At 39.6% G+C, this 18,619-nt stretch overlaps 1 protein-coding gene across 1 annotated transcript in view; it reads left to right on the forward strand.

Annotated features, from left to right (window-relative positions):
* The window catches only part of OGFOD3 (2-oxoglutarate and iron dependent oxygenase domain containing 3), a gene marked incomplete at its 5' end in the record, with an annotated part of 41,458 nt that overhangs the window by 20,258 nt on the left and 2,581 nt on the right, over positions 1-18,619 (forward strand). The window contains 2 exons of the mRNA XM_084298330.1: positions 1,249-1,402; positions 6,660-6,783. Coding sequence (XP_084154456.1) covers positions 1,249-1,402; positions 6,660-6,783 — 278 coding nt within the window. The remainder of the gene's footprint in view (positions 1-1,248; positions 1,403-6,659; positions 6,784-18,619) is intronic.

Raw genomic sequence — 18,619 nt, forward strand, 5'->3', positions numbered from 1 at the left:
GAAAAGATGCAAAACTAGTAATGTAGTTCCATAAAAACTTCAGAAAAGTGTTCATCCTGAGTATCTTGTTCTTGTGTGCTTCCTTTGAAGCGCGTGGGAAGGAAGAAAAGGAAGACTAATGCAACAACTAAGAATGTGGTAAATTGGGAGAAAACAGTCCATTAAGACTTTATGGAACACAGAGGATTAGATTTTAAAAGAAAACATTTTCATTTTATCTCACTGTGTTATTGCATTCTTGTTGTTGTTGTTTTAATTTCCTGCAAGTTAAATACTGGCTGTGTGTGTTTGCTGGTGGGATTTGCCAGAGATCTTCCCAATGAGTCGCAAATCTCTTGTCTTTAAAAGCATTGACTGAACTAAAGCTGACACAGTTTGATGGCCCTGTTCTAGATCTGTATGCAGTTTTTCTGTCCTGAAAGACAACATAGGATGCTGCTATATAAGCAGTTCTATGCAGTGAAGCGTGTGTGATTATTAGTCTTCTATTTTTATGATCTTAAAAACAACAACAAAAAAATCTAGCCAAACAAAAACCCGTTCTTTTCCCTGTGCTTCCTGAGAGAAACAGAGGAACAGCAAAGGTAGAGAGACCTTGGTTGAAACTTTCAGAATAATTGGGAAAAACATCTTGGTATTAATTTTTAATCGAAATCTGGTTATGATATCAATGCATATGTTGGCCTAGAACCCTGAATTCATGGGCCTGAGAGACTTCATCTGTTAGTTTAAAGCTATCTTAAAAGTAGTTGAAGGTTCTTCTCAAGAGGCAGCCCTTTATGAACACACATTTCCAGTCATCTGCTTTGGATTAAAAATATGTATGTAAAATAACTTAATCTCTTTAATTTTTCACTAGTTTATAAACACCGTGATACAATTGCACAGGAAAACACACTGGTTACGCAAAGAAATTTCAAAATCTAGACCACCGGATTCAAACAGTTCCTTTTTCTTAAGATTTTGAAAATAATGATGATGATAAAAAGAGGACAAAACAACAAAAAGTGCAGCAGATTTTTTTTTTCTTTGCTATAGTAGATCTCAGTTGTTTAAGGCAACATAAGAGGGGGGAAAGTATGGGTATATGTTTCCTTTGATTTACTCTCTGAGGAGGAAGCTTAGCTCTGAGGAGGCAGTAACGGTGAATGAAGGAGGATGTAGAAGAATCAAGAGAGGTGCATCACTGTTTAAATGGGGCCTCTATGCTGTTTCAACATTTAGTGTGCTGTGTTGTGTTCTTTGCAGTGATGTGAGACGGAGAATTCAAGAAAAGATTGCTCAGACATTCGGAATCAGCTCTTCTGCCATGTACCTGACTAAGCCAACGTTCTTCTCCAGAATTAACAGCACAGAAGCCAAGACAACGCACGATGAATACTGGCACCCCCACATCGACAAGGTAAGTGGGAGGCTGGGATGGGTTGCAAATGTTTCCAGTTATTAATAGATCACTTTAAAGTTATTTTGCATTAAACAATTAGTCAGGCATGTTTGAAAACTGGAGTTTGTAAAAATCCTTCAGGAGAGGAACCTAATGGAAAGAGAAGTGAATTTTAGAAGGATAGGCTAGGAGCATTCCTTTTTCTCTTATATTCTGTACCTTAGTTTTGTTCTTTAGGGCTGTTAGAATTAATAAATTTTATGAATTACTACTTAGAAATTGCTGTTTTGTCAAAAGCTGTTAAAACTGATCTGTACCTATGGAGTCTTCCAATGCCACCAAAGCTGTGTTTCCAACTGAAGTGTAGCTTTTTCAGCCAGACCTAGCAGGAACTGTTTCAAAGGTGCTAAATCAGATATTGTGACTTGATCTGTGTCTTTGGATAGATGCTCAGCATTTACATTTCAGTTAAGTATAAATGGAGTGTTTGTTTATTTTTTAGTGCACGTTCTGTGAGTATAGGTTCTTGATAGCTTTTCAAACTTTCAGAGAATCAAATTTCACTGCATAAAGCAGGAAACTTCAATAGCTCGTGGGTATCTTTTTTTGTCTCAAAAAGTGTATCTTAGAATTTAAGACTGATTTATTACTGTAATGTGTTTTTTGTCTGCACAAGTAGGTTTGCCAATGTTCTCATACTTTCTTTACTCTTCTCTACATGTGTTTTGCATTGGTAAATGAATAAGCTAGTTGGATAACCTTGCAATTAAGTGTTTCTACTTAAGTCTCTCCTGTACACATTATTTTGTCATTTAGAAGTAAATCTGTTTTCATGATGAGAATTTGTTTTCTTTGTGCAAGCTGCTTCTGTGTTATGGCATCCTGACAGTGCCTGTACGTGATGAACAGTGGGCTAGATGTTTTGTTGGTTTTATCCATCTGTTTGTCCACATTTTGTTTATCTGCTCCCTAAACAGCCTGCTAGGTAATTTACCAAGTGATTAGCTTTGGCTTTTTCTAATTTTCTAACACCCTCCACCCACCCTCCCCCAGTTTCAAAACAACAACAACAAAAAAATACCACCCACAAAATGTGGTCTCAAATCTGCTGTGCATTATCTATACCCTAATAGCTTCTGTAGTGAACAATTGGGTAGTCTGATTTGACAGTGGTGAAGGATTATTGTCGCAGTTGGGACAGTTGCAAAACACCTTGTTCATGATCATGTAGAATTTGACTCCCCCCAAAATCACATACCTGCTCTAAAATGTGAAAATGTGGTATGCTAGATTTTTTAGATCAAGGTATTTTCTGGGGGAAGTATAGTTTGGATTATACTGCGTGAGTTAAAACTGTGCACTGTCCTATTTATTATGTGTAGATTGAACACTTTTTCTTTGCTGTAACAGCTGACTTCCACAGGAAGCTCACTGCTAGGAAAGGTAAAGCATTCAGACTGCTGAAGTGTTTTTTGCCTGCACCTTGAACTTATCTTCTGTGTTTGAAATACATTTTAATGTTATTTTCATTTGTGCTCTTAAAAAGCATCCTTACAGTGAGGATTGCATGTGAACATGCCAATGCTGGGCCACTATCTGTGCTGTCCAGACATCATTATATGTTAAGCTGGAAGCCTTATGTGGGTCCCACTTGTGTGGATCAGTTCCTTTTATTTTGGAGGGAGGGGCAGGGAACTTTCCAGACCACAACTATGGTGAACAGTATTCCTGGGTACAGTAGTACAGTCTCTGTACAGTCTTATGTACACAGACCTAGAACAGATTTTTTGTAAGTGCTTCTTGAGCTCATGATGTGGTGGTCCAATTCTCACTCTTTGATCTTCACACGGAGCAAATGCTGTCAGCAGTGCCAAGTGTTGAAGTGAGATGGACAAACCACCATGGGCTGGGATCATTCTCATGGAAACTGCCTCAGCTCAGTGGTTTGTCCCTTCTCTGGGATATGGGACTTCAGCTATTGACAGATAATGTATATACATCTGTGGTTTAAATGATAGCAGTTTGCATATGGTAGTAGAAAACGGTTTGAACTGGGCTAATGGAGCCCTAAACAGGGTCTGACAGGGAGGCATCCTCGGTCCCGTTCACTTCATGTCCATCGTGAAAGTCCGTATTACATCATCTTGTGTCATTGCTTCTGGATATTGATCTTCTCTTCTCTTCATCATTCACTTGAAATAGTATCAGAGGATTAATTTGAATCCTTTCCTTGCTGCACAAACAAGCCTCGAATTTCTCTGTCTGAAGTACAATTGGAAGGGAGCTATCTGTAGATGCAGTGTTCCCTTATGTGTTTACTGATCATGGCTTCCAGAAAAAGTTACAGTATGTGTTGAATATATAGGTCTGCATATAATTTTAACCTACTGTAGATGTACATATATATTATATACTGTACATCTACATTGTATGTATATAAAATGTCCATCTATATTGTGTGTTTAGAAGAAGGTAAAAAATAATTATATAGAGCTGGTCAGGTTATACAGCATTTAGATTCAAAGCTCTGCAGGAGACTGAACTCAAACAGGAAGATCAGTAGGTCAGAAAATATTTCAGGGAAGGCTAAATAGGATAGACCAGTTGCTTCCCAGTGTATCTTCAGTGCAGCCAGCCTGCCTGGTGTTTTAGTTTTTGCAGTTGAGAACACAAAACAAGTTTTGTTCATTTTCACTGCAGTTGAAAACAAGGAAAAAGTGCCCCTATTGATCTGCAGTAAGAATTACTGTACGAAGAAGTGCCGTAGTATTTCTGTGTGGCCTCCAGAACAATCATGAACACTAGATGTTTAAGAAAGATCAGTAGAACTCAGGATGTTGAAACTTTTGCCAGTTTGTTGGATGCTTTTGTGTATTCCTGCATAATAATTAAACAGTGAGGATTGCTGCTAGAAGACCTCAGCTTTTTTTTTCTCCTCTTTGCAAAAGAAAGGTAAAATCAAGTCTTTGAAAAATGAATCTGACACATTTTTTTTCAAAGCCTGATGCTGTTGGTTCAAAGATGCAGGCTCCTTGGAGCACTTGAGAACATTTTAAGTTTTCCCCTGAATAGCTGAGTATATTGCAATTACATTTCTCTATCTGAATATCTTTGGTTTGGAATATTTTAACTGCATAACGGAACAGCACAGTTCTATTATGTGTGTATGAGATTGAATTTTAGGGGGAAAAAAAATCCATTTGGTTTTTAGTTACATGGAAATAGAAACCCTTAAATCACCTAAATGAATCATTTAATCTTGCTGAATTTATAAGCAAGGTAGATTGAATAGTGTGTTGTCTTAAGATGTGGAATTTCATCTTGGATGGAATTTGTTTGGAGCTGGATCTTTCAAACGCCAAATGCCTGATTTATAATGGAATTGCTGTTGCATACTCAACCCTGACAGCAGAATAGTCTTATAATGTTCTCTAAGAGAAGTAATGCGGGACTAGAAGAGTTCTGCAGTCTCAAGGGAAGGATCCTGTCATTCTTCACAGACTTGTCAGGCTCTGACACAGAATTGGCTTTGTTTTGTTTGCCTTGAATTTCTCCTATTGAAAAATCTATTCCAGGACTTCGGTGCAATTTTTCTTTAGTTTTTAGCTTAGACTTATTCATGCTCAGTTTATACCTACTTCGGTTTGCATGAACACTGGCTTTTACATTAAGAAGACTTTTTCCCCTCTCCTGTCCCTGTTCCACTTCCTCCTATCCCCATATAGGCAGTGTTCATATCCCTTTCCAGCCTTTCTTGCCTGAAGTAGAACAAGCTGAGCCTTAAGCTAACTGGAGATTCTAATCACCAAAGTGGTGAAGGTGATAGATAGCTTTGCAAAGCTGGTTGCAGGAGGAGGGCTGTAGACTGGCTGTTTTGAGGTACTGCTGTAGCATGTGCTCATTAATTCACATTTACTGCCTTTATATTGCTGATAAGGTTTGGGTAAATATAGGGACAAGGGTATCACCAAAACATTTCTCATTCTTTTGACTTGGACTGTGCAGTGCTGCGTATTGCTGGATTTGGATTTTGTTTTTAAGCTTGTGTGGTCAAAATAACAAAATGAGTAAGAATTAAAATGTCTTCCTATCCCATCTGTTGCTATGTTCTCTTACAGTATAATGTGTACAACTGTGTTGAGCCAAAATTCAACTGGCACTAATGAGTGTAACTTTAAAAAAATAAAAATTTAGAGAACTTCTATGTTTGGAAGTAGCACTTACCTCTAACAGTCACCAGGTCAGACAAAACACTCTGCTAATGTTGTATATTTATGCACTACTTCTGTGCTGCACATTTTGCTGTTTGACAGTGTAAAGCAGAACTTCACTGAGTTGTGATATACTGTAAAGAAATTGGAGAGTACAGCCAGTGATTCCTAAGTATGTTTTTGATTGTAGGTGACCTAGATATGAAAAGGAAGTATTTTCAGCTCAGTGTTAAGTACTTAAAGCTCAGAGAGAAGCTATTCAATATATACCATTTCTTTTCTCCATCTTCAACATTCATATTGAGGCAAATAAATAATGCTTTAACAGGAACAAAAATCAGTCTGTTATACTTAAAAATGTGATGTTTGTTCTGTAGGCTGAGAGGAAGCATAGACTTTGAAAGCCATGTGTGAAGGTTTTAAAAACAAAACAAAAAAACAAAACCTAAAACCTGTATGGAAAGGAGCAGATTTTCCTCCAGTGAAGGTGTATTTATCGGGAAGGTCTGATTCACTGTTACCATGAAGTTTCTGCTTGATAGCTGGTGAAGGAGAGAGTAAAAGGTGAGGTTTCCAGAAACCTCAAACTGTGATTAGTTAAGAGATATGGTTAATTAAACAGACTGGTTTTGGTTCTTATCAGTATTATGGGGAAATTTGATTTTGAAATAATATAAATAAATCTGAGCATTTCCATATATTTGATTTGATGCAAAGGTGTAACTTCTGACACCGTCTTTTTTGCCAGCTGTTCAGTAGAGGTAGGATGACAAAGATCAATAAAACCATTTCTTTAGTTTTGCAAACTGTAATAATAGAAACAATACAGGTAAAATACTAGTCATGTGTAAAATATGTATGTAGTCTGGGTATAAACAGTATAGACTAATAAACATGGATAATTGCTATGGCAATGTTCTCGTTCTTCTAGTGACCCTTTTATTAAATATGTGACAACTGGAAAATTAGAAAGCCAATCAGTTCTATCTGCGTAATTACTTATATTCTGCAAAGATGAGAGCAGAATGTTGTAAAGTTTTAGTAATTGTTGACTTTACTCCTAGGTGACTTACGGCTCTTTTGACTATACTTCACTGCTGTATCTGTCTGACTATGCTGAAGATTTTGGTGGTGGACGGTTTGTGTTTATGGATGAAGGTTCCAACAAGACGATAGAGCCCCGAGCAGGTAAGAGTCTTTTTTGCGTGCATGAAGCAGGCCCAATTGTGCCCATTATTATCTGGGTGGGCTGGCTGATACAGTGGGACTTGGTATTTTACATATTTCTATATTACATATTTTACACCTTCTGGCCAGAAGTTTCTTTTCTGTTCATGGTGGGGCTCAGTATCCTGTAACTGCTGTGGGGTAGGTGTGAAGGTGATGGAGAACCACTGTGCTGCTGATGTGCAGAACCATGGTGAACCGTGGTAATTTGGTTATGAGTCTGTATACACTTTTAGTAAATTTGATGAAGATAAGAATTCTGCTGGCTGTCAGAAAGGCTGACCTTTTTGAAAAGAAAAAAAAAAATCCTTAAGGATGGCTTAAGATTTTTCTGATAAGTGGATTATTTGAAACTTGAATTACTTTGGGCAGTATGCTTAGGAAGAAAGTGCTCAGGCTCAACTCATCTATCTGTCAGGTAAGTAGGGAGCTTACAGCACTGTACCTCAACCTTTTATAATGCAAGACCAATCACATTTTTTGCAGGGAATATCAAGGACAGCTTCATATCCCTATAGACTTTTTTTTTTTTTTTTTTTAAAGAGAAAAAAGATGGAAATGTTCTTATTTAAAGACAGCATCAGTAATTGTCTGCTGACAGACATTACCCCAGCCTGAACTGGTTTCTTACTGTGGTGGCCTGCAAGTGGGTTGTGTGGTGTTTTTTTTGTTTTGCTTGTATGTCTTACAAATCATAGAGATCTACTTGCCAGCTGTAACAAAAGCTTAGATAAACTCTAAGATTATCTGTGTTCTGGGTCTGATATCAAAAATTGTATGTTTGATTATTTTAGCTTTTGTGGTTGAAAATATATGCTGAACTGAAAGTATTGTCATTTGCAAAATGCTGCCACCAGTATTTTGAAAGGCAGTAAATTAAACTAGGTCATTTCCAGATGCAATTCTAAAATGAACATGTTGGTATTAGAGCTGTAAAATAAGAACTGAATTCTGGATAACTGAGAGGGCAGCTGTCTCCTTGCACAGCTCTGGGGCAATCAGTCTGATGGCTGTATGCAGCATTCCCCTGACTTGATTTCAAAGTCGGCAGCTGTGAAATTGCTTCAATTCAGCCCCATCCATTTAATTTTCAGGCTGTGCTGCAAGGTGTTTGCTCTTTGTCATTCCTGGGGAAGAATGGGGAGCAGATGAGGCGGAAGTACAGAGAGGAAGGATTTTTAACAGCATCTGATTCTGGCCATTCCCTCTCACAGTTCTTTTTATTAACAGGATCTGTGAAATGCAACTGGTTAAACACAACTGCTAAAATAAAACAATGCAAAGCTTGTGAAGAACAGCCTTTTTGGGAGATGAAATGTGCTATGTATGCACAACAGAAAATGAAGTTCAGTGCCAGTTACACCTTTCTTCCACACTCCTCTGTCCAAATGCAGTTTCCAGGGGTCCCTTGATAGTGTCACTACCCATTGTGCTATCTAAATAATTACTGAAATCTTGAGAGAAGCGGAGAAAATGTTTAGAGGTAGAGCATCATGTGAAGGCAATTCTACTTCATTTTCCTCTTGCTGATAAAAATGTCACTTGTGAGAGAATGAAAACAAGGGAATGACCCCAGGGTGTTTTCTGTTGCTGGTACAAGTTGATCTATTTTTCATGTTCAGAGTGTTCCTTTGCAGTGCTTTATTTTCCTTTTTTCCCCCTTCTTTTTTGTTTTTGTTTTATGCTTCTTTTGATCCTTTGCTTTTCTTATCAGTCCAACTTTTTAAACCATGTGTCAATAAGCTTTTATGCTTCTCATTTACGATGATTCAGGCTTTAGAGTTGACTGTCATGATCACTGGTTTAGTTCCAGTGCCTGGCAGCCAATTTATCTTCTCCATAACAGTACTGAAATTTAAATTCTAAGATCTGGCATTTCTTATTGTTTCAGAATTACACTGTATTTTGGGAATCTGGTGCTATGAGCAAAAATGAGCACATTCCTTTTTGTGCAGGCAGTAATTTATTAAAGAGTCAGATTTTACAATGGGAAACAGAATGACATTGTTACTGATGCAGCAGAGCAGGAAGGCAGTCATCTGAAATACAAAAAGTATAATCATAAAAACAAAACAAAACAAAAACATTGTGAATTTCCCTGTTTTTTGGGACTGCTACCCGGGCAAATTTTTTTTCTGCTGTTTCAATGCTTTCAGTCTTAGCCCAGTCAGATTGGGACAGGGAAAACTTACATAAACAGAAGTGGAGCCTAATTTTAAAACATTTATCCCTTTTCTGAGTATACCACTTGTAAATTGTGTAAGAAGTCCCTAAGTCTTGTTTGCACATATTCAAATGAGTGAGGGTGTTCTTAAGACTATCATTTGTACCATGGTCTGTAATATTGGTTTGTTTAATAATTAACACATCTATCTCTAAGAGGGAATTAAATTCATTACTCTGGATGCTCTCAAGACTTTTTTTTTCCTTTTAATGGACATGAACAATTCACCACTGTCATGCCAATTCATGTGTACAGAGCCTTGGCTAATACTTAAACAAATTTAGAGTTAGGGGACGCATCTCTGAAGCTTATCTGGGCACAAGGGAAGTGTGTGTGTCTTGCCTTAAGTTGGGGCCTCTGTCTGCTGCAAGAAACTCCCTGTACCAAGAATAAGAATCCTCCTTTCCAAATAAAATACTACTTTGAAAGGAAACGTTTTTTTGGATAAAGAAACATTTCTGAAGTTGTATCTATTGCTTTTAAATGCCTTTGTTAATCCTGTTTCCAAAAATGAATTGGCAAAATGGCAATGCATTGTCACTTTATTTTCATCCTTTGCACCAGGGTTAGCTCTCCTCAAAAGAAGAAAATAAATTTGCACATAGAAAATAAGGAGGTGATTGGTAACAACCAGCATGGCTTCACTAAGGGCAGGTTGTGCCTGACAAATCTGGTGGCCTTCTACAATGGGTTTACAGCGTTGGTGGACAGGGGAAGAGCAACTGACATCCTCTACCTGGGCATTTCATGTATGCCCCCATCGTATCCTTGTCTCTAAATTGAAGAGACATGGATTTGAGGGGTGAACAACTTGGTGGGTAAGGAATTGGCAGGATGGTCGCACTCAGAATTGCTGTCAATAGCTCAATGTCCAGGTGGAGGTCAGTGACCAGTGGTGTTCCTCAGGGGTCGGTATTGGGACCAGTGCTGTTTGACATCTTTGTTAGTGACATGGACGGTGAGATCGAGTGTACCCTCAGCAAGTTTGCTGATGACACTGAGCTGTGTGATGCGGTCAATATGCAGAAGGGCTGCCATGTGGAGGGACCTCAACAGGCCTGAGAGGTGGGCCTGTGCAAACCTTATGAGGTTTAACAAGGGCAAGTGCAAGGTTATGCACCTGGATTGGGGCAATGCCAAGCACAAATACAGGCTGGGTAGTGAATGGATCAAGAGCAGCCCCAGTGAGAAGGACCTGGGGGTGTTGGTTGACAAGAAGCTCCACATGAGCTGGCCACGTGCACTTGCAGCCCAGAAAGCCAGCTGTACCCTGGGCTGCAGCAAAAGAAGTGTGGGTAGAAGGGTGAGGGAGGGGATTGTCCCCCTCTGCTCTGCTCTTGTGAGACCCTACCTGGAGCCCTGCATTCAGCTCTGGGGCCTGCAGCATCAGAAGGATGTGGAAGTATTAAAATGAGTCCAGAGGAGGGCAATGAGGATGACCAAGGGGCTGAAACACCTCTGCTATGAAGCCAGGCAGAGGGAGTTGGGGTTCTTCAGCCCGGAGAGGAGAAGGCTCTGGGGGGACCTTACAGCAGCCTGCCAGTGCCTGAAGGGGGCTGCAGGAAAGCTGGGCAGGAACTCTTGTTGGGGAGTGTAGTAATAGGACAAGGGGGAATGGCTTTACACTAAAAGAGGGTAGGATTAGATTAGATATATGGAAGAAGTTTTTTACTCAGAGGATGGTGAGGCATTGGCACAGGTTGCCCAGAGAAGCCATGGCTGCCCCATCCCTGGAGGTGTTTAAGGCCAGGCTGGATGGGGCTTTGGGCAACCTGGGCTGGTGGGAGGGGTCCCTGCCCATGGCAGGGGATTGGAATTAGATGAGCTTTAAGGTCCCTTCCAACCCAACCCATTCCATGATTCTATGCAATAGAGCAACTGTTAGAATGAGGTTCTTCAAAACCAAGGCCTTGGCCCTTTCATCATTAACTTTCTTTGTCTGGCCTGCGATTTGTTGCAGGAAGCTTCAACAGATACAGTTAGATTAAGTATAAATGACAGACAATAAAGCATTCCCTTTTTTAATGTTAAAATCAGTATACTTTATTCTGCTATTAAGTTTGCCAGTGTAAAACATTTAAAATTTCATTATTTTGGAGAGCCTTGTGTGAATCTGGGTACTGGCAATATTACAGAGAGGTCACAGGCTTCATTTTATAAGTGTAGATGAAACCCTGCAGCTGGAGTGAAATATCTGTACTAGTTGTGTGTTCTGTATTTGCATGTACACTTCTTGTCTTTAAGGTCAGCTTTGTTGAGCTTACTTTCAACTCACAAAGGAGTTTGTTCTTTATACAAGTTGTTTTTTATGTAAGGGCAGATAAAAAGGTCATAATCACTGGAAGAAAATAATCCATGATGGAAAATGAATTATGTGCATTGGCTCGTGTGAAATGTTACTTCTCTGTTTCATTTGTGAATATCAAACTTAGCATATTTTTGTAGTTGCCAGAGCAAAGTGTCTTTCTGCAAGTGCAAAAGTATTTGAGATGAAGGTATGAGCCATTTGGGAAACTGTGAGGTTGGATTGTTCTTCGTTTAGAATGGAAAGAAGTATAAATTCAAAGCCTGATTGTTCAGTTTTTCTGTTTAATCTTTATTTTATTGTGCTCTTTCAAAAAAAAAAAACACAACCCACATCATCGGTTTGGAGGAATTCACTACTAAAGGCTGTGGGAATGCTGTATATTGACAGTTCAATGACATAGTAAAAAAAAAAAAAAAAAAAATTAAAAAAAATTATATATATATTCCAGATTTGGAGGTCGCACAACAATATAACATGGTTTTTACACCTTGTGTTAAAAGCATTTCTTTAGTAATTATTTAGTAATCCATTTTGTGTTATGGAACAGCTGATTTTTCACTGAGTGTGGGTACTCCTTCTCCACATTTAACCTGGTTAATGCTGATTTAACCTAGATGAAGGTGATCTTCTGGCATTCCTAGCTTTAGTTTTGCTCCAATCAGCAAAACTGGATCACATCTTGATGACAAATCAATAATAGCTGAAAGCTGATTGATTTAAAAACAAAGCAAAAATGCCCCACAAATAGTTGTCAGTCCTAGAGAAGGTAAATGGAGCAGGCATTAGCAGCTGCAGTAATATCCAGCTACGCAAAGCTCCTGGGTTAAAGGAGAGGTGGCACTTTATTGATTTGCAGTACCAATCATGAATTGCACTTGGGATGGGTAAGACAGTTACACAGAAATGGTAGAAAAAGGAGGAGCTGTTGCAGCTGTGACAACAATCTGTTGAAACAGGCACATACAGGAGCTGAAGAGCTCCTTGTTTCTATGTGGAGCTCAGAAGACTTTCTTTTGCTTTCTGTTCTGTTTCCTATAGAAGGTTAACTTTCTTCCAGACTCTGGTTTTGTGTTCCAGTCATACTTGGTGACAGGTTTCTGATGTCATTAAAATAAATAGTCTTTTAATTGGGCACATAAAGCAGCAGTACTTGGGAGGCTCAGATCAGACCTGCGCTTTCCATGCTGCATATGACTTATCCTCAATTAGATGTTGTGCTTAGTATGAAGCATCTGTATTACTGAGGATAGTAATGGTTGTTTTAATTGGGCAATTGAAAGGATTGAGGTGTGTAAGGAGGTTGGGGGGTGCTAACCTGATGTGTTAGTGCATTACAGGGCATTGCAGAGCATTGTCACTGTGGTGAATTGACCTCTGAGGCTTTCTCCTGGTATAAAACAGTTATTAATGAGCACATGCAGTATGCATCTTGTTTGCTTGTCATTCCTTAATGCATTTCTACAGGACTTCGGTTTTCATAATGCACACGCAGGCTGATATTTTAGAAACTTGATTGGATGCTGCTGAACAAATATGCAGCAAAGTTGACGGTATAAAGAAGAGGAAAATCAACCAGTTACTTGATGAAATTTGGGTAATGTAACAGGTGAAGTAAAATAAAATGCAAAACGAACTCTTTCAGATGCGTTATGCTGTATAGATCAGTAACGATGTTTCCATTCTTGGTTCCTGCGCTTTCTGAGTTTTAATATCACAAGCAGTGGGTGCATTGGAACAGGCTGCCCAGGGAAATAGTGGAATCACCATCCCTGGAGGTGTTTAAGTAAAGGATAGGTGTGGTACACGGTTTATTGGGTGATACTGATGGTAGGTGGACGATTGGACTGGATGATCTTAGAGGTCTTTTCCAGCCTTAATGATTCTGTGATTCTGTCATGAACTCCTTTTTGTTTGAAGCGCATTTCTTGAAATGAGTAGCAGAAGTTACCTTTGTGTTTGTGCTTCAGTGATTCTGAATATAAGTTTGAAGTCCATTTCTATTAGGTCTAAAATCCAGAACTTGGGCATCTATGTGATTTGACTACAGCTCTACTAAAAATGGTATGTTTAGCAAGGTCAAGAAAAGGAAAATAGATGACCCAGTGGTATTTCATGTGATACAAAGTGCAACACTTTGTCCTTACAGGCTCCTTGTGCTGAGAACTTTGTGTAGGAGTCCAACAGAAGCAGCTCTGAGAGTCATGGTTGGGTGAGGCTCAATACTAAAGGGGGATACTGGGAGGCAGAGCAGAGGTGATAACCCTGTCCTTCTCCTTTAGCTGTAGGGAGAAGAGAAGGAGCCAAAAGGCCTGGGTGACACTAAGGGTGAAGAGGCGAGAGCAGGGTTATGCAGTTCTGATTTCCAAATACGTCACTGGATTGTCACACTTTCAGACAAAATGTACAGAGCAGAAACTCCTGTTGCTTTGAGCAACCAACTGTGCTGGTGGAATAGAAGCAGGCAGGGATTCTGTTGAAATCTAAAAATGCTTATGTCTTTTTATTTTCATAGGAAATTATTTTTAGTGGGGAGTAACTTTGTTCATTTATTTTCTTTAAAAAGTGTAATTTGGAACTTTTCAGCACAGGTGATTATGAATTTAAAGTAGAATCAAGTACTTATAAAAGTATTAATAATACTTCAGCAAATTATAAGCCAGCTATAAAAAGTTCTCCCTGATAATCATTGATTTTATTCATAACAGCAAGTAATTTCTCTACCAAAAAAAATCTGGGGCGACTTTGCATCTAGGCTTCATTAGATGCCCACTGTGTTTTAGTTTCTTTTTAGGACCTACTCACCTTTACACTTCTGTGCTTGGCATGCTTTTCACCTGTGTATGTGGGGAACTTGTTTAGGGAAGCTGGTGCACTCTCTTCTGCTGTAAAGGTTGGCACAACATCCAGACTCAAGTCTTCAAAACAGTAGATATAAACCAAGTTTATATCTGGGATGAAATCCAGATCAGCAGCGTAGTGGTGTGCAGGTAGGTAGGATGCACACAGCAGCTGCTCTTTTACCCAGCTGGCAGCTTTCAGCACTGCCTTCAAAAAGGTTTCCCAAATTTAACGTGCAAGAGACAGCATTACTGGATGGTACTGCTGTCACCTGAGGAAGGTACCTGGCACACTTTGGACTGGGAAAACCCTGGAACCAGAGCTGTGACAGAAGTGTAGCCTGTCCCATTCATCTCAAGTCAGATCATGCTCAGGTGCTGTCATTCCTCTTTACTTTCATAAGGCTTAGGTAAAGACTTGCTTAAAGCTTTCCCCTTCCAACGATATATTTATAATAATTGAATAAGTATATCCATTAAGTAAATTTTATTGTGATTACAAAAATGTTTTTTTTTTTTCCTAGTGATAGTGTTTGAGGGGTGGGAGGAGAGGCTTTATATAAGGATGAATTAGCAGTGACTCCTGAACAGCTGACAAGGATGAGAAGACAATTGTGTGTGCAGTTTCCCAGACAGTGCTTCTGTCTTGGTGTCATTCAGCAGACTAAACACAATTTTCTTACTTTCTAGAGTAACACTGAGAGCTGGTAGAGCAGCCAGTCAAAGCTGTCAGCGCATAAGATGTAAGATGCTGAGTATATCTGTAGTGCCAAATAAACTGTTCATGCTTCCCTTTCATCTGGCAGAGGAGTTGCCTCATTTCCAGCTGCTCTGGACGGTGGTTGGAGGTGAGAGCTTTTACATGCCCCAGCCCCGCTCTGTGCTGGGCAGCAGGCAGTGGCAGGCCCTGTCCTTCCCTGACGTCCAGCCCCTGTTCAGGCAGATTAGAGGAGAAGGGCGAGGGGACTTTGTGCGCCCTTAACTTGCTTGCATGATTAAGTGTGGGTCAAGACAGTCCGACACCTGTTTTGCAGTTTCTGCTTGATAAGCTTGACAAGGAAATTTGGCAGTGAATTAAGCTAGAAGGGCCAAAATGGTGCTGCCAAGAAAGCAAAAAAGCCAGTCTCATGTGAAGGATGGCAGCACAAAGGGGGGTGGGAATCCAGTGGCAACACCAGGTAGGCCTCTGTCATGTGAATGGCCTCTGCCATGTAAAATCAGAATGATTTGGTGGAGTGGACCTCTGGAGATCATCTGGTCACAGCTTCCTGCTCAACAGTTGATCACAGGAGACATAAGGGTAGCAAAATGTATGTCTGAGACATGTGGTCGGGAAGTTCCATATCTAAAAGTGTGCTGACTAACTTGTGCTGTTAATGCTGCACTTACACGTGCTGGCGGTATGACCCTGAGCAACCTGACACAACTCAGATATAACTTAGAAGTTGGCCCTGATATGAGAAAGGGATTTGACCAGATCTCCTTTCAAATTCTCATCTAAATTACACAGTGAATGTAATTCTGTATGCAGTGAATCTACAATAAGAGGCAAAACAATATTGTATTGTGGGGTTGTTTTTTCTTTCTTCCTTATGAGCATTGTGCTATGTTAACATTTGCATGGTTCTCAGTCTTTTTATGTATTCTCTACTTTTTTTTTTTTTATTATTTAGTCTTACACACCTTTTATTTTTTTTCTCTTGTCAGAATAAGAACAACAGGATACTCTATACTACTTGTAAAGCAAAAGAACGTGTGTTAATTGCAAAGTATTGTACTGGTGTTTACTAATTAATTTTTGCAGTAACACTGTTAGAATATGTCAATGTTTTCTTCATTTTAGAGGCAAGGAAACAAATGAGAGGTTAAGCGGTTTGATCAAAGTCACAGTACAAGTCAAGGACATAGTTGTCAATTAAAATTGTTTTCTTTTTATATTCTGCTAGTCTATATTGCCTCCCAGTACTGACGTTAGGTAGAATATTGCAGGCAGTTTGCTTGTGGAAGTGCAACTGAATGTTAAAATTCAACAGGGATAAAATCTCCTGAGAGCAAGCCTTATAGGAATCTGAGATATTATAGCTGGAAGAGTAATTAAATGGGACATCATTGCTTTATAGCGAAATAGCTGTTGCTTTTGTTGCTTCTTAAGTATTTTTCATGAAAATAATAGTGTTACTTTATCACAATTACAGTCATGTACAGCTCAGTACTGGATCTTGTGACTGGCACTTGTACGCCTTCAGAAATAACAGTTCCTGTGGATCAGTGCAAAAATCACTTCTCAAAAAATCATGAGAACAAGGGGTTACCTCTAATATGATTAAGGTCTTGATCCTGTATTTTCTTTCCTGTTTTTCACATCACAAGCTTTTCTGAGCCTGACAGCACTTAAGAGCTTGACTTGTGTCAGTGACACTGAAGGCTAGGCTCAGTTTTGATGGATGCGGTGGTGCTGAGCTTGTTAGCAATTCCTCATCCTAGATCAGACTGGCATGTATAAGTGAATTGGCACGTGAGCTTTCCATGATAGCTTTTCTTTGATCCCCAATACAATTTATTCTTTGCTTACTTTTGTAAATATTAAAAACTTGTGTGAATGTGTAAGGCTCACAGAAAAAGGGCTGAGAGGCAGCTGCACCTGGGGATGGAGCTAGCACAGAAGCAGAGCCGGAGCAGTGGCTGTGAATGGGAGGGGGAGCGACTGTGTCACGGTAACACTTTGTGCAGTCTGCAAGGAGCACAGCTCATCAGCTAAGCCTTTAGTGTACCGAACTCCATCTTGAAGCATAGAATCATAGAGAAAACATGGAAGGGAAAAGAAAACAGGCTGTAGATTCAGGTAATCTTAGATCTAGCTTGCTGTCAAATAGAGATCAAAGGCAAGGATTGATTGATTACTTCTGTTCCTATAGAGATCTGAGGGCGATGGGCAAGCTAATGATTTAGAAACAGGCTCCCTTTGCTATTCCGGTTACCACAAATCATTCTGATTCTTTGTCCTCTTTGTTTTTCTCTTATAGTAAGAAAGGTGAGAACAACTGCGTTTGTGTGGGAGAACTTCCTCTACTGCCTTGTTGCAGTAAGAAAGTTTGGCTCCTCTGCAGGAGCTAGGCTAGGGCTCTACGTCCCGCTGCTATATAAGCTGATGGGAGTCTTGAAGGCATTTGGAAACAGCTGTAAAGGAGTTTTAGGTGTTTGGTGGTGGCCAGAAAAGAGGAAAGATCATTCAAAGAAGTGCCTTCAGAAATGTCAGTGTTCTTTTAATCTGATATGGGAATAGTATGTCTAAATGTTAAAAGCACTAAATGCTCCCATGTGCTGCACTAATTGCTGTGGCATGCTGTGCCTGATTTATATCTCATTAAATGGAAAGTGGAGGTGTGAAGGAGATGGACCACAGGTGTGGGAGAGCAGCCCACAGTTCTTGTAACTCCTGGGTCTAAAACTCATCCCTGAGGCTGAGGTTAAAGCATCGTGAAACTAAACAGGTGATGGAGTTCTTGGCACCTTGCAGCGACTGGGGAAAATGTGAGTTAAATAATTCTGTTTGGGTTGAAATACTCTGGAATAATCTTGGTGGGAAAAAGAATTTCTTTGTTATCACCATGGGCATCACCCCTAACCGAAGGACACCTCCATTCCAATCTTTATCCTTCAGGACCTGGCTCAGAGACTGGTGTCTTTCTTAAAGCTTAGAACCAAGGACCTCAAAATGGGAGATGATCCCTCTCCTGTTTCTTCCATTCCCCAGGAGTTCATCCCTTAAGAACCAGCAATAACATACTTTCTCTTTTTTGGTTAGGTAATATCATACTATAAAGCGGTGTTGAATAGTAGCCTGTGATCTCAAAAAAGCTTACATTTTAAAACCAAATGTTCATAAATCAACCCCAAATTTATGTGGCAGGAAGCAGTTGTCAAGATTTCATTACTGGAAGAGAAAAGCAAGTCGGAAAGAATCTGCAAGACAGTCAGAGGAGAGGAGACAAAAATGAAAAGACATATTTGAGGCCATTGTCAATTCAAATAACAAAAGAAAAGAACAAAGGAAGCAGGATTAGAATTTTTGCGCGCTTTACGCAGAGCTTTTGTCACTCAAAAACGTTTCACCGGGAAATTGCATGTGCATACACACTTCTGGTTTGCAATGAGTAGTTGCATAGCTATTCTTCGGCATCTGTAATACAACACTGATCTTTTGTGAAGCTCAGCATTCACTCTAGCACTTACTCACAGTGTGGAGAGCTCAGCGGACCTGCCTTGTGTGTGCCTTTCTCTCTTTTCAAAATGAGAGTTCCTAGCATGGCTACAGCAATTGCGTCAGCATATAATGCTTTTTTAATATAAAGTTTGCACTTCAAGTGCTTTGAATACAGTCTCACAGCTAAAAACAGACCCACATCATGTATGGCCCTACTAACTTGA

The sequence above is a fragment of the Netta rufina genome, assembly GCF_964035555.1.
Source record: "Netta rufina genome assembly, chromosome: 19".
Lineage (NCBI taxonomy): Eukaryota > Metazoa > Chordata > Aves > Anseriformes > Anatidae > Netta > Netta rufina.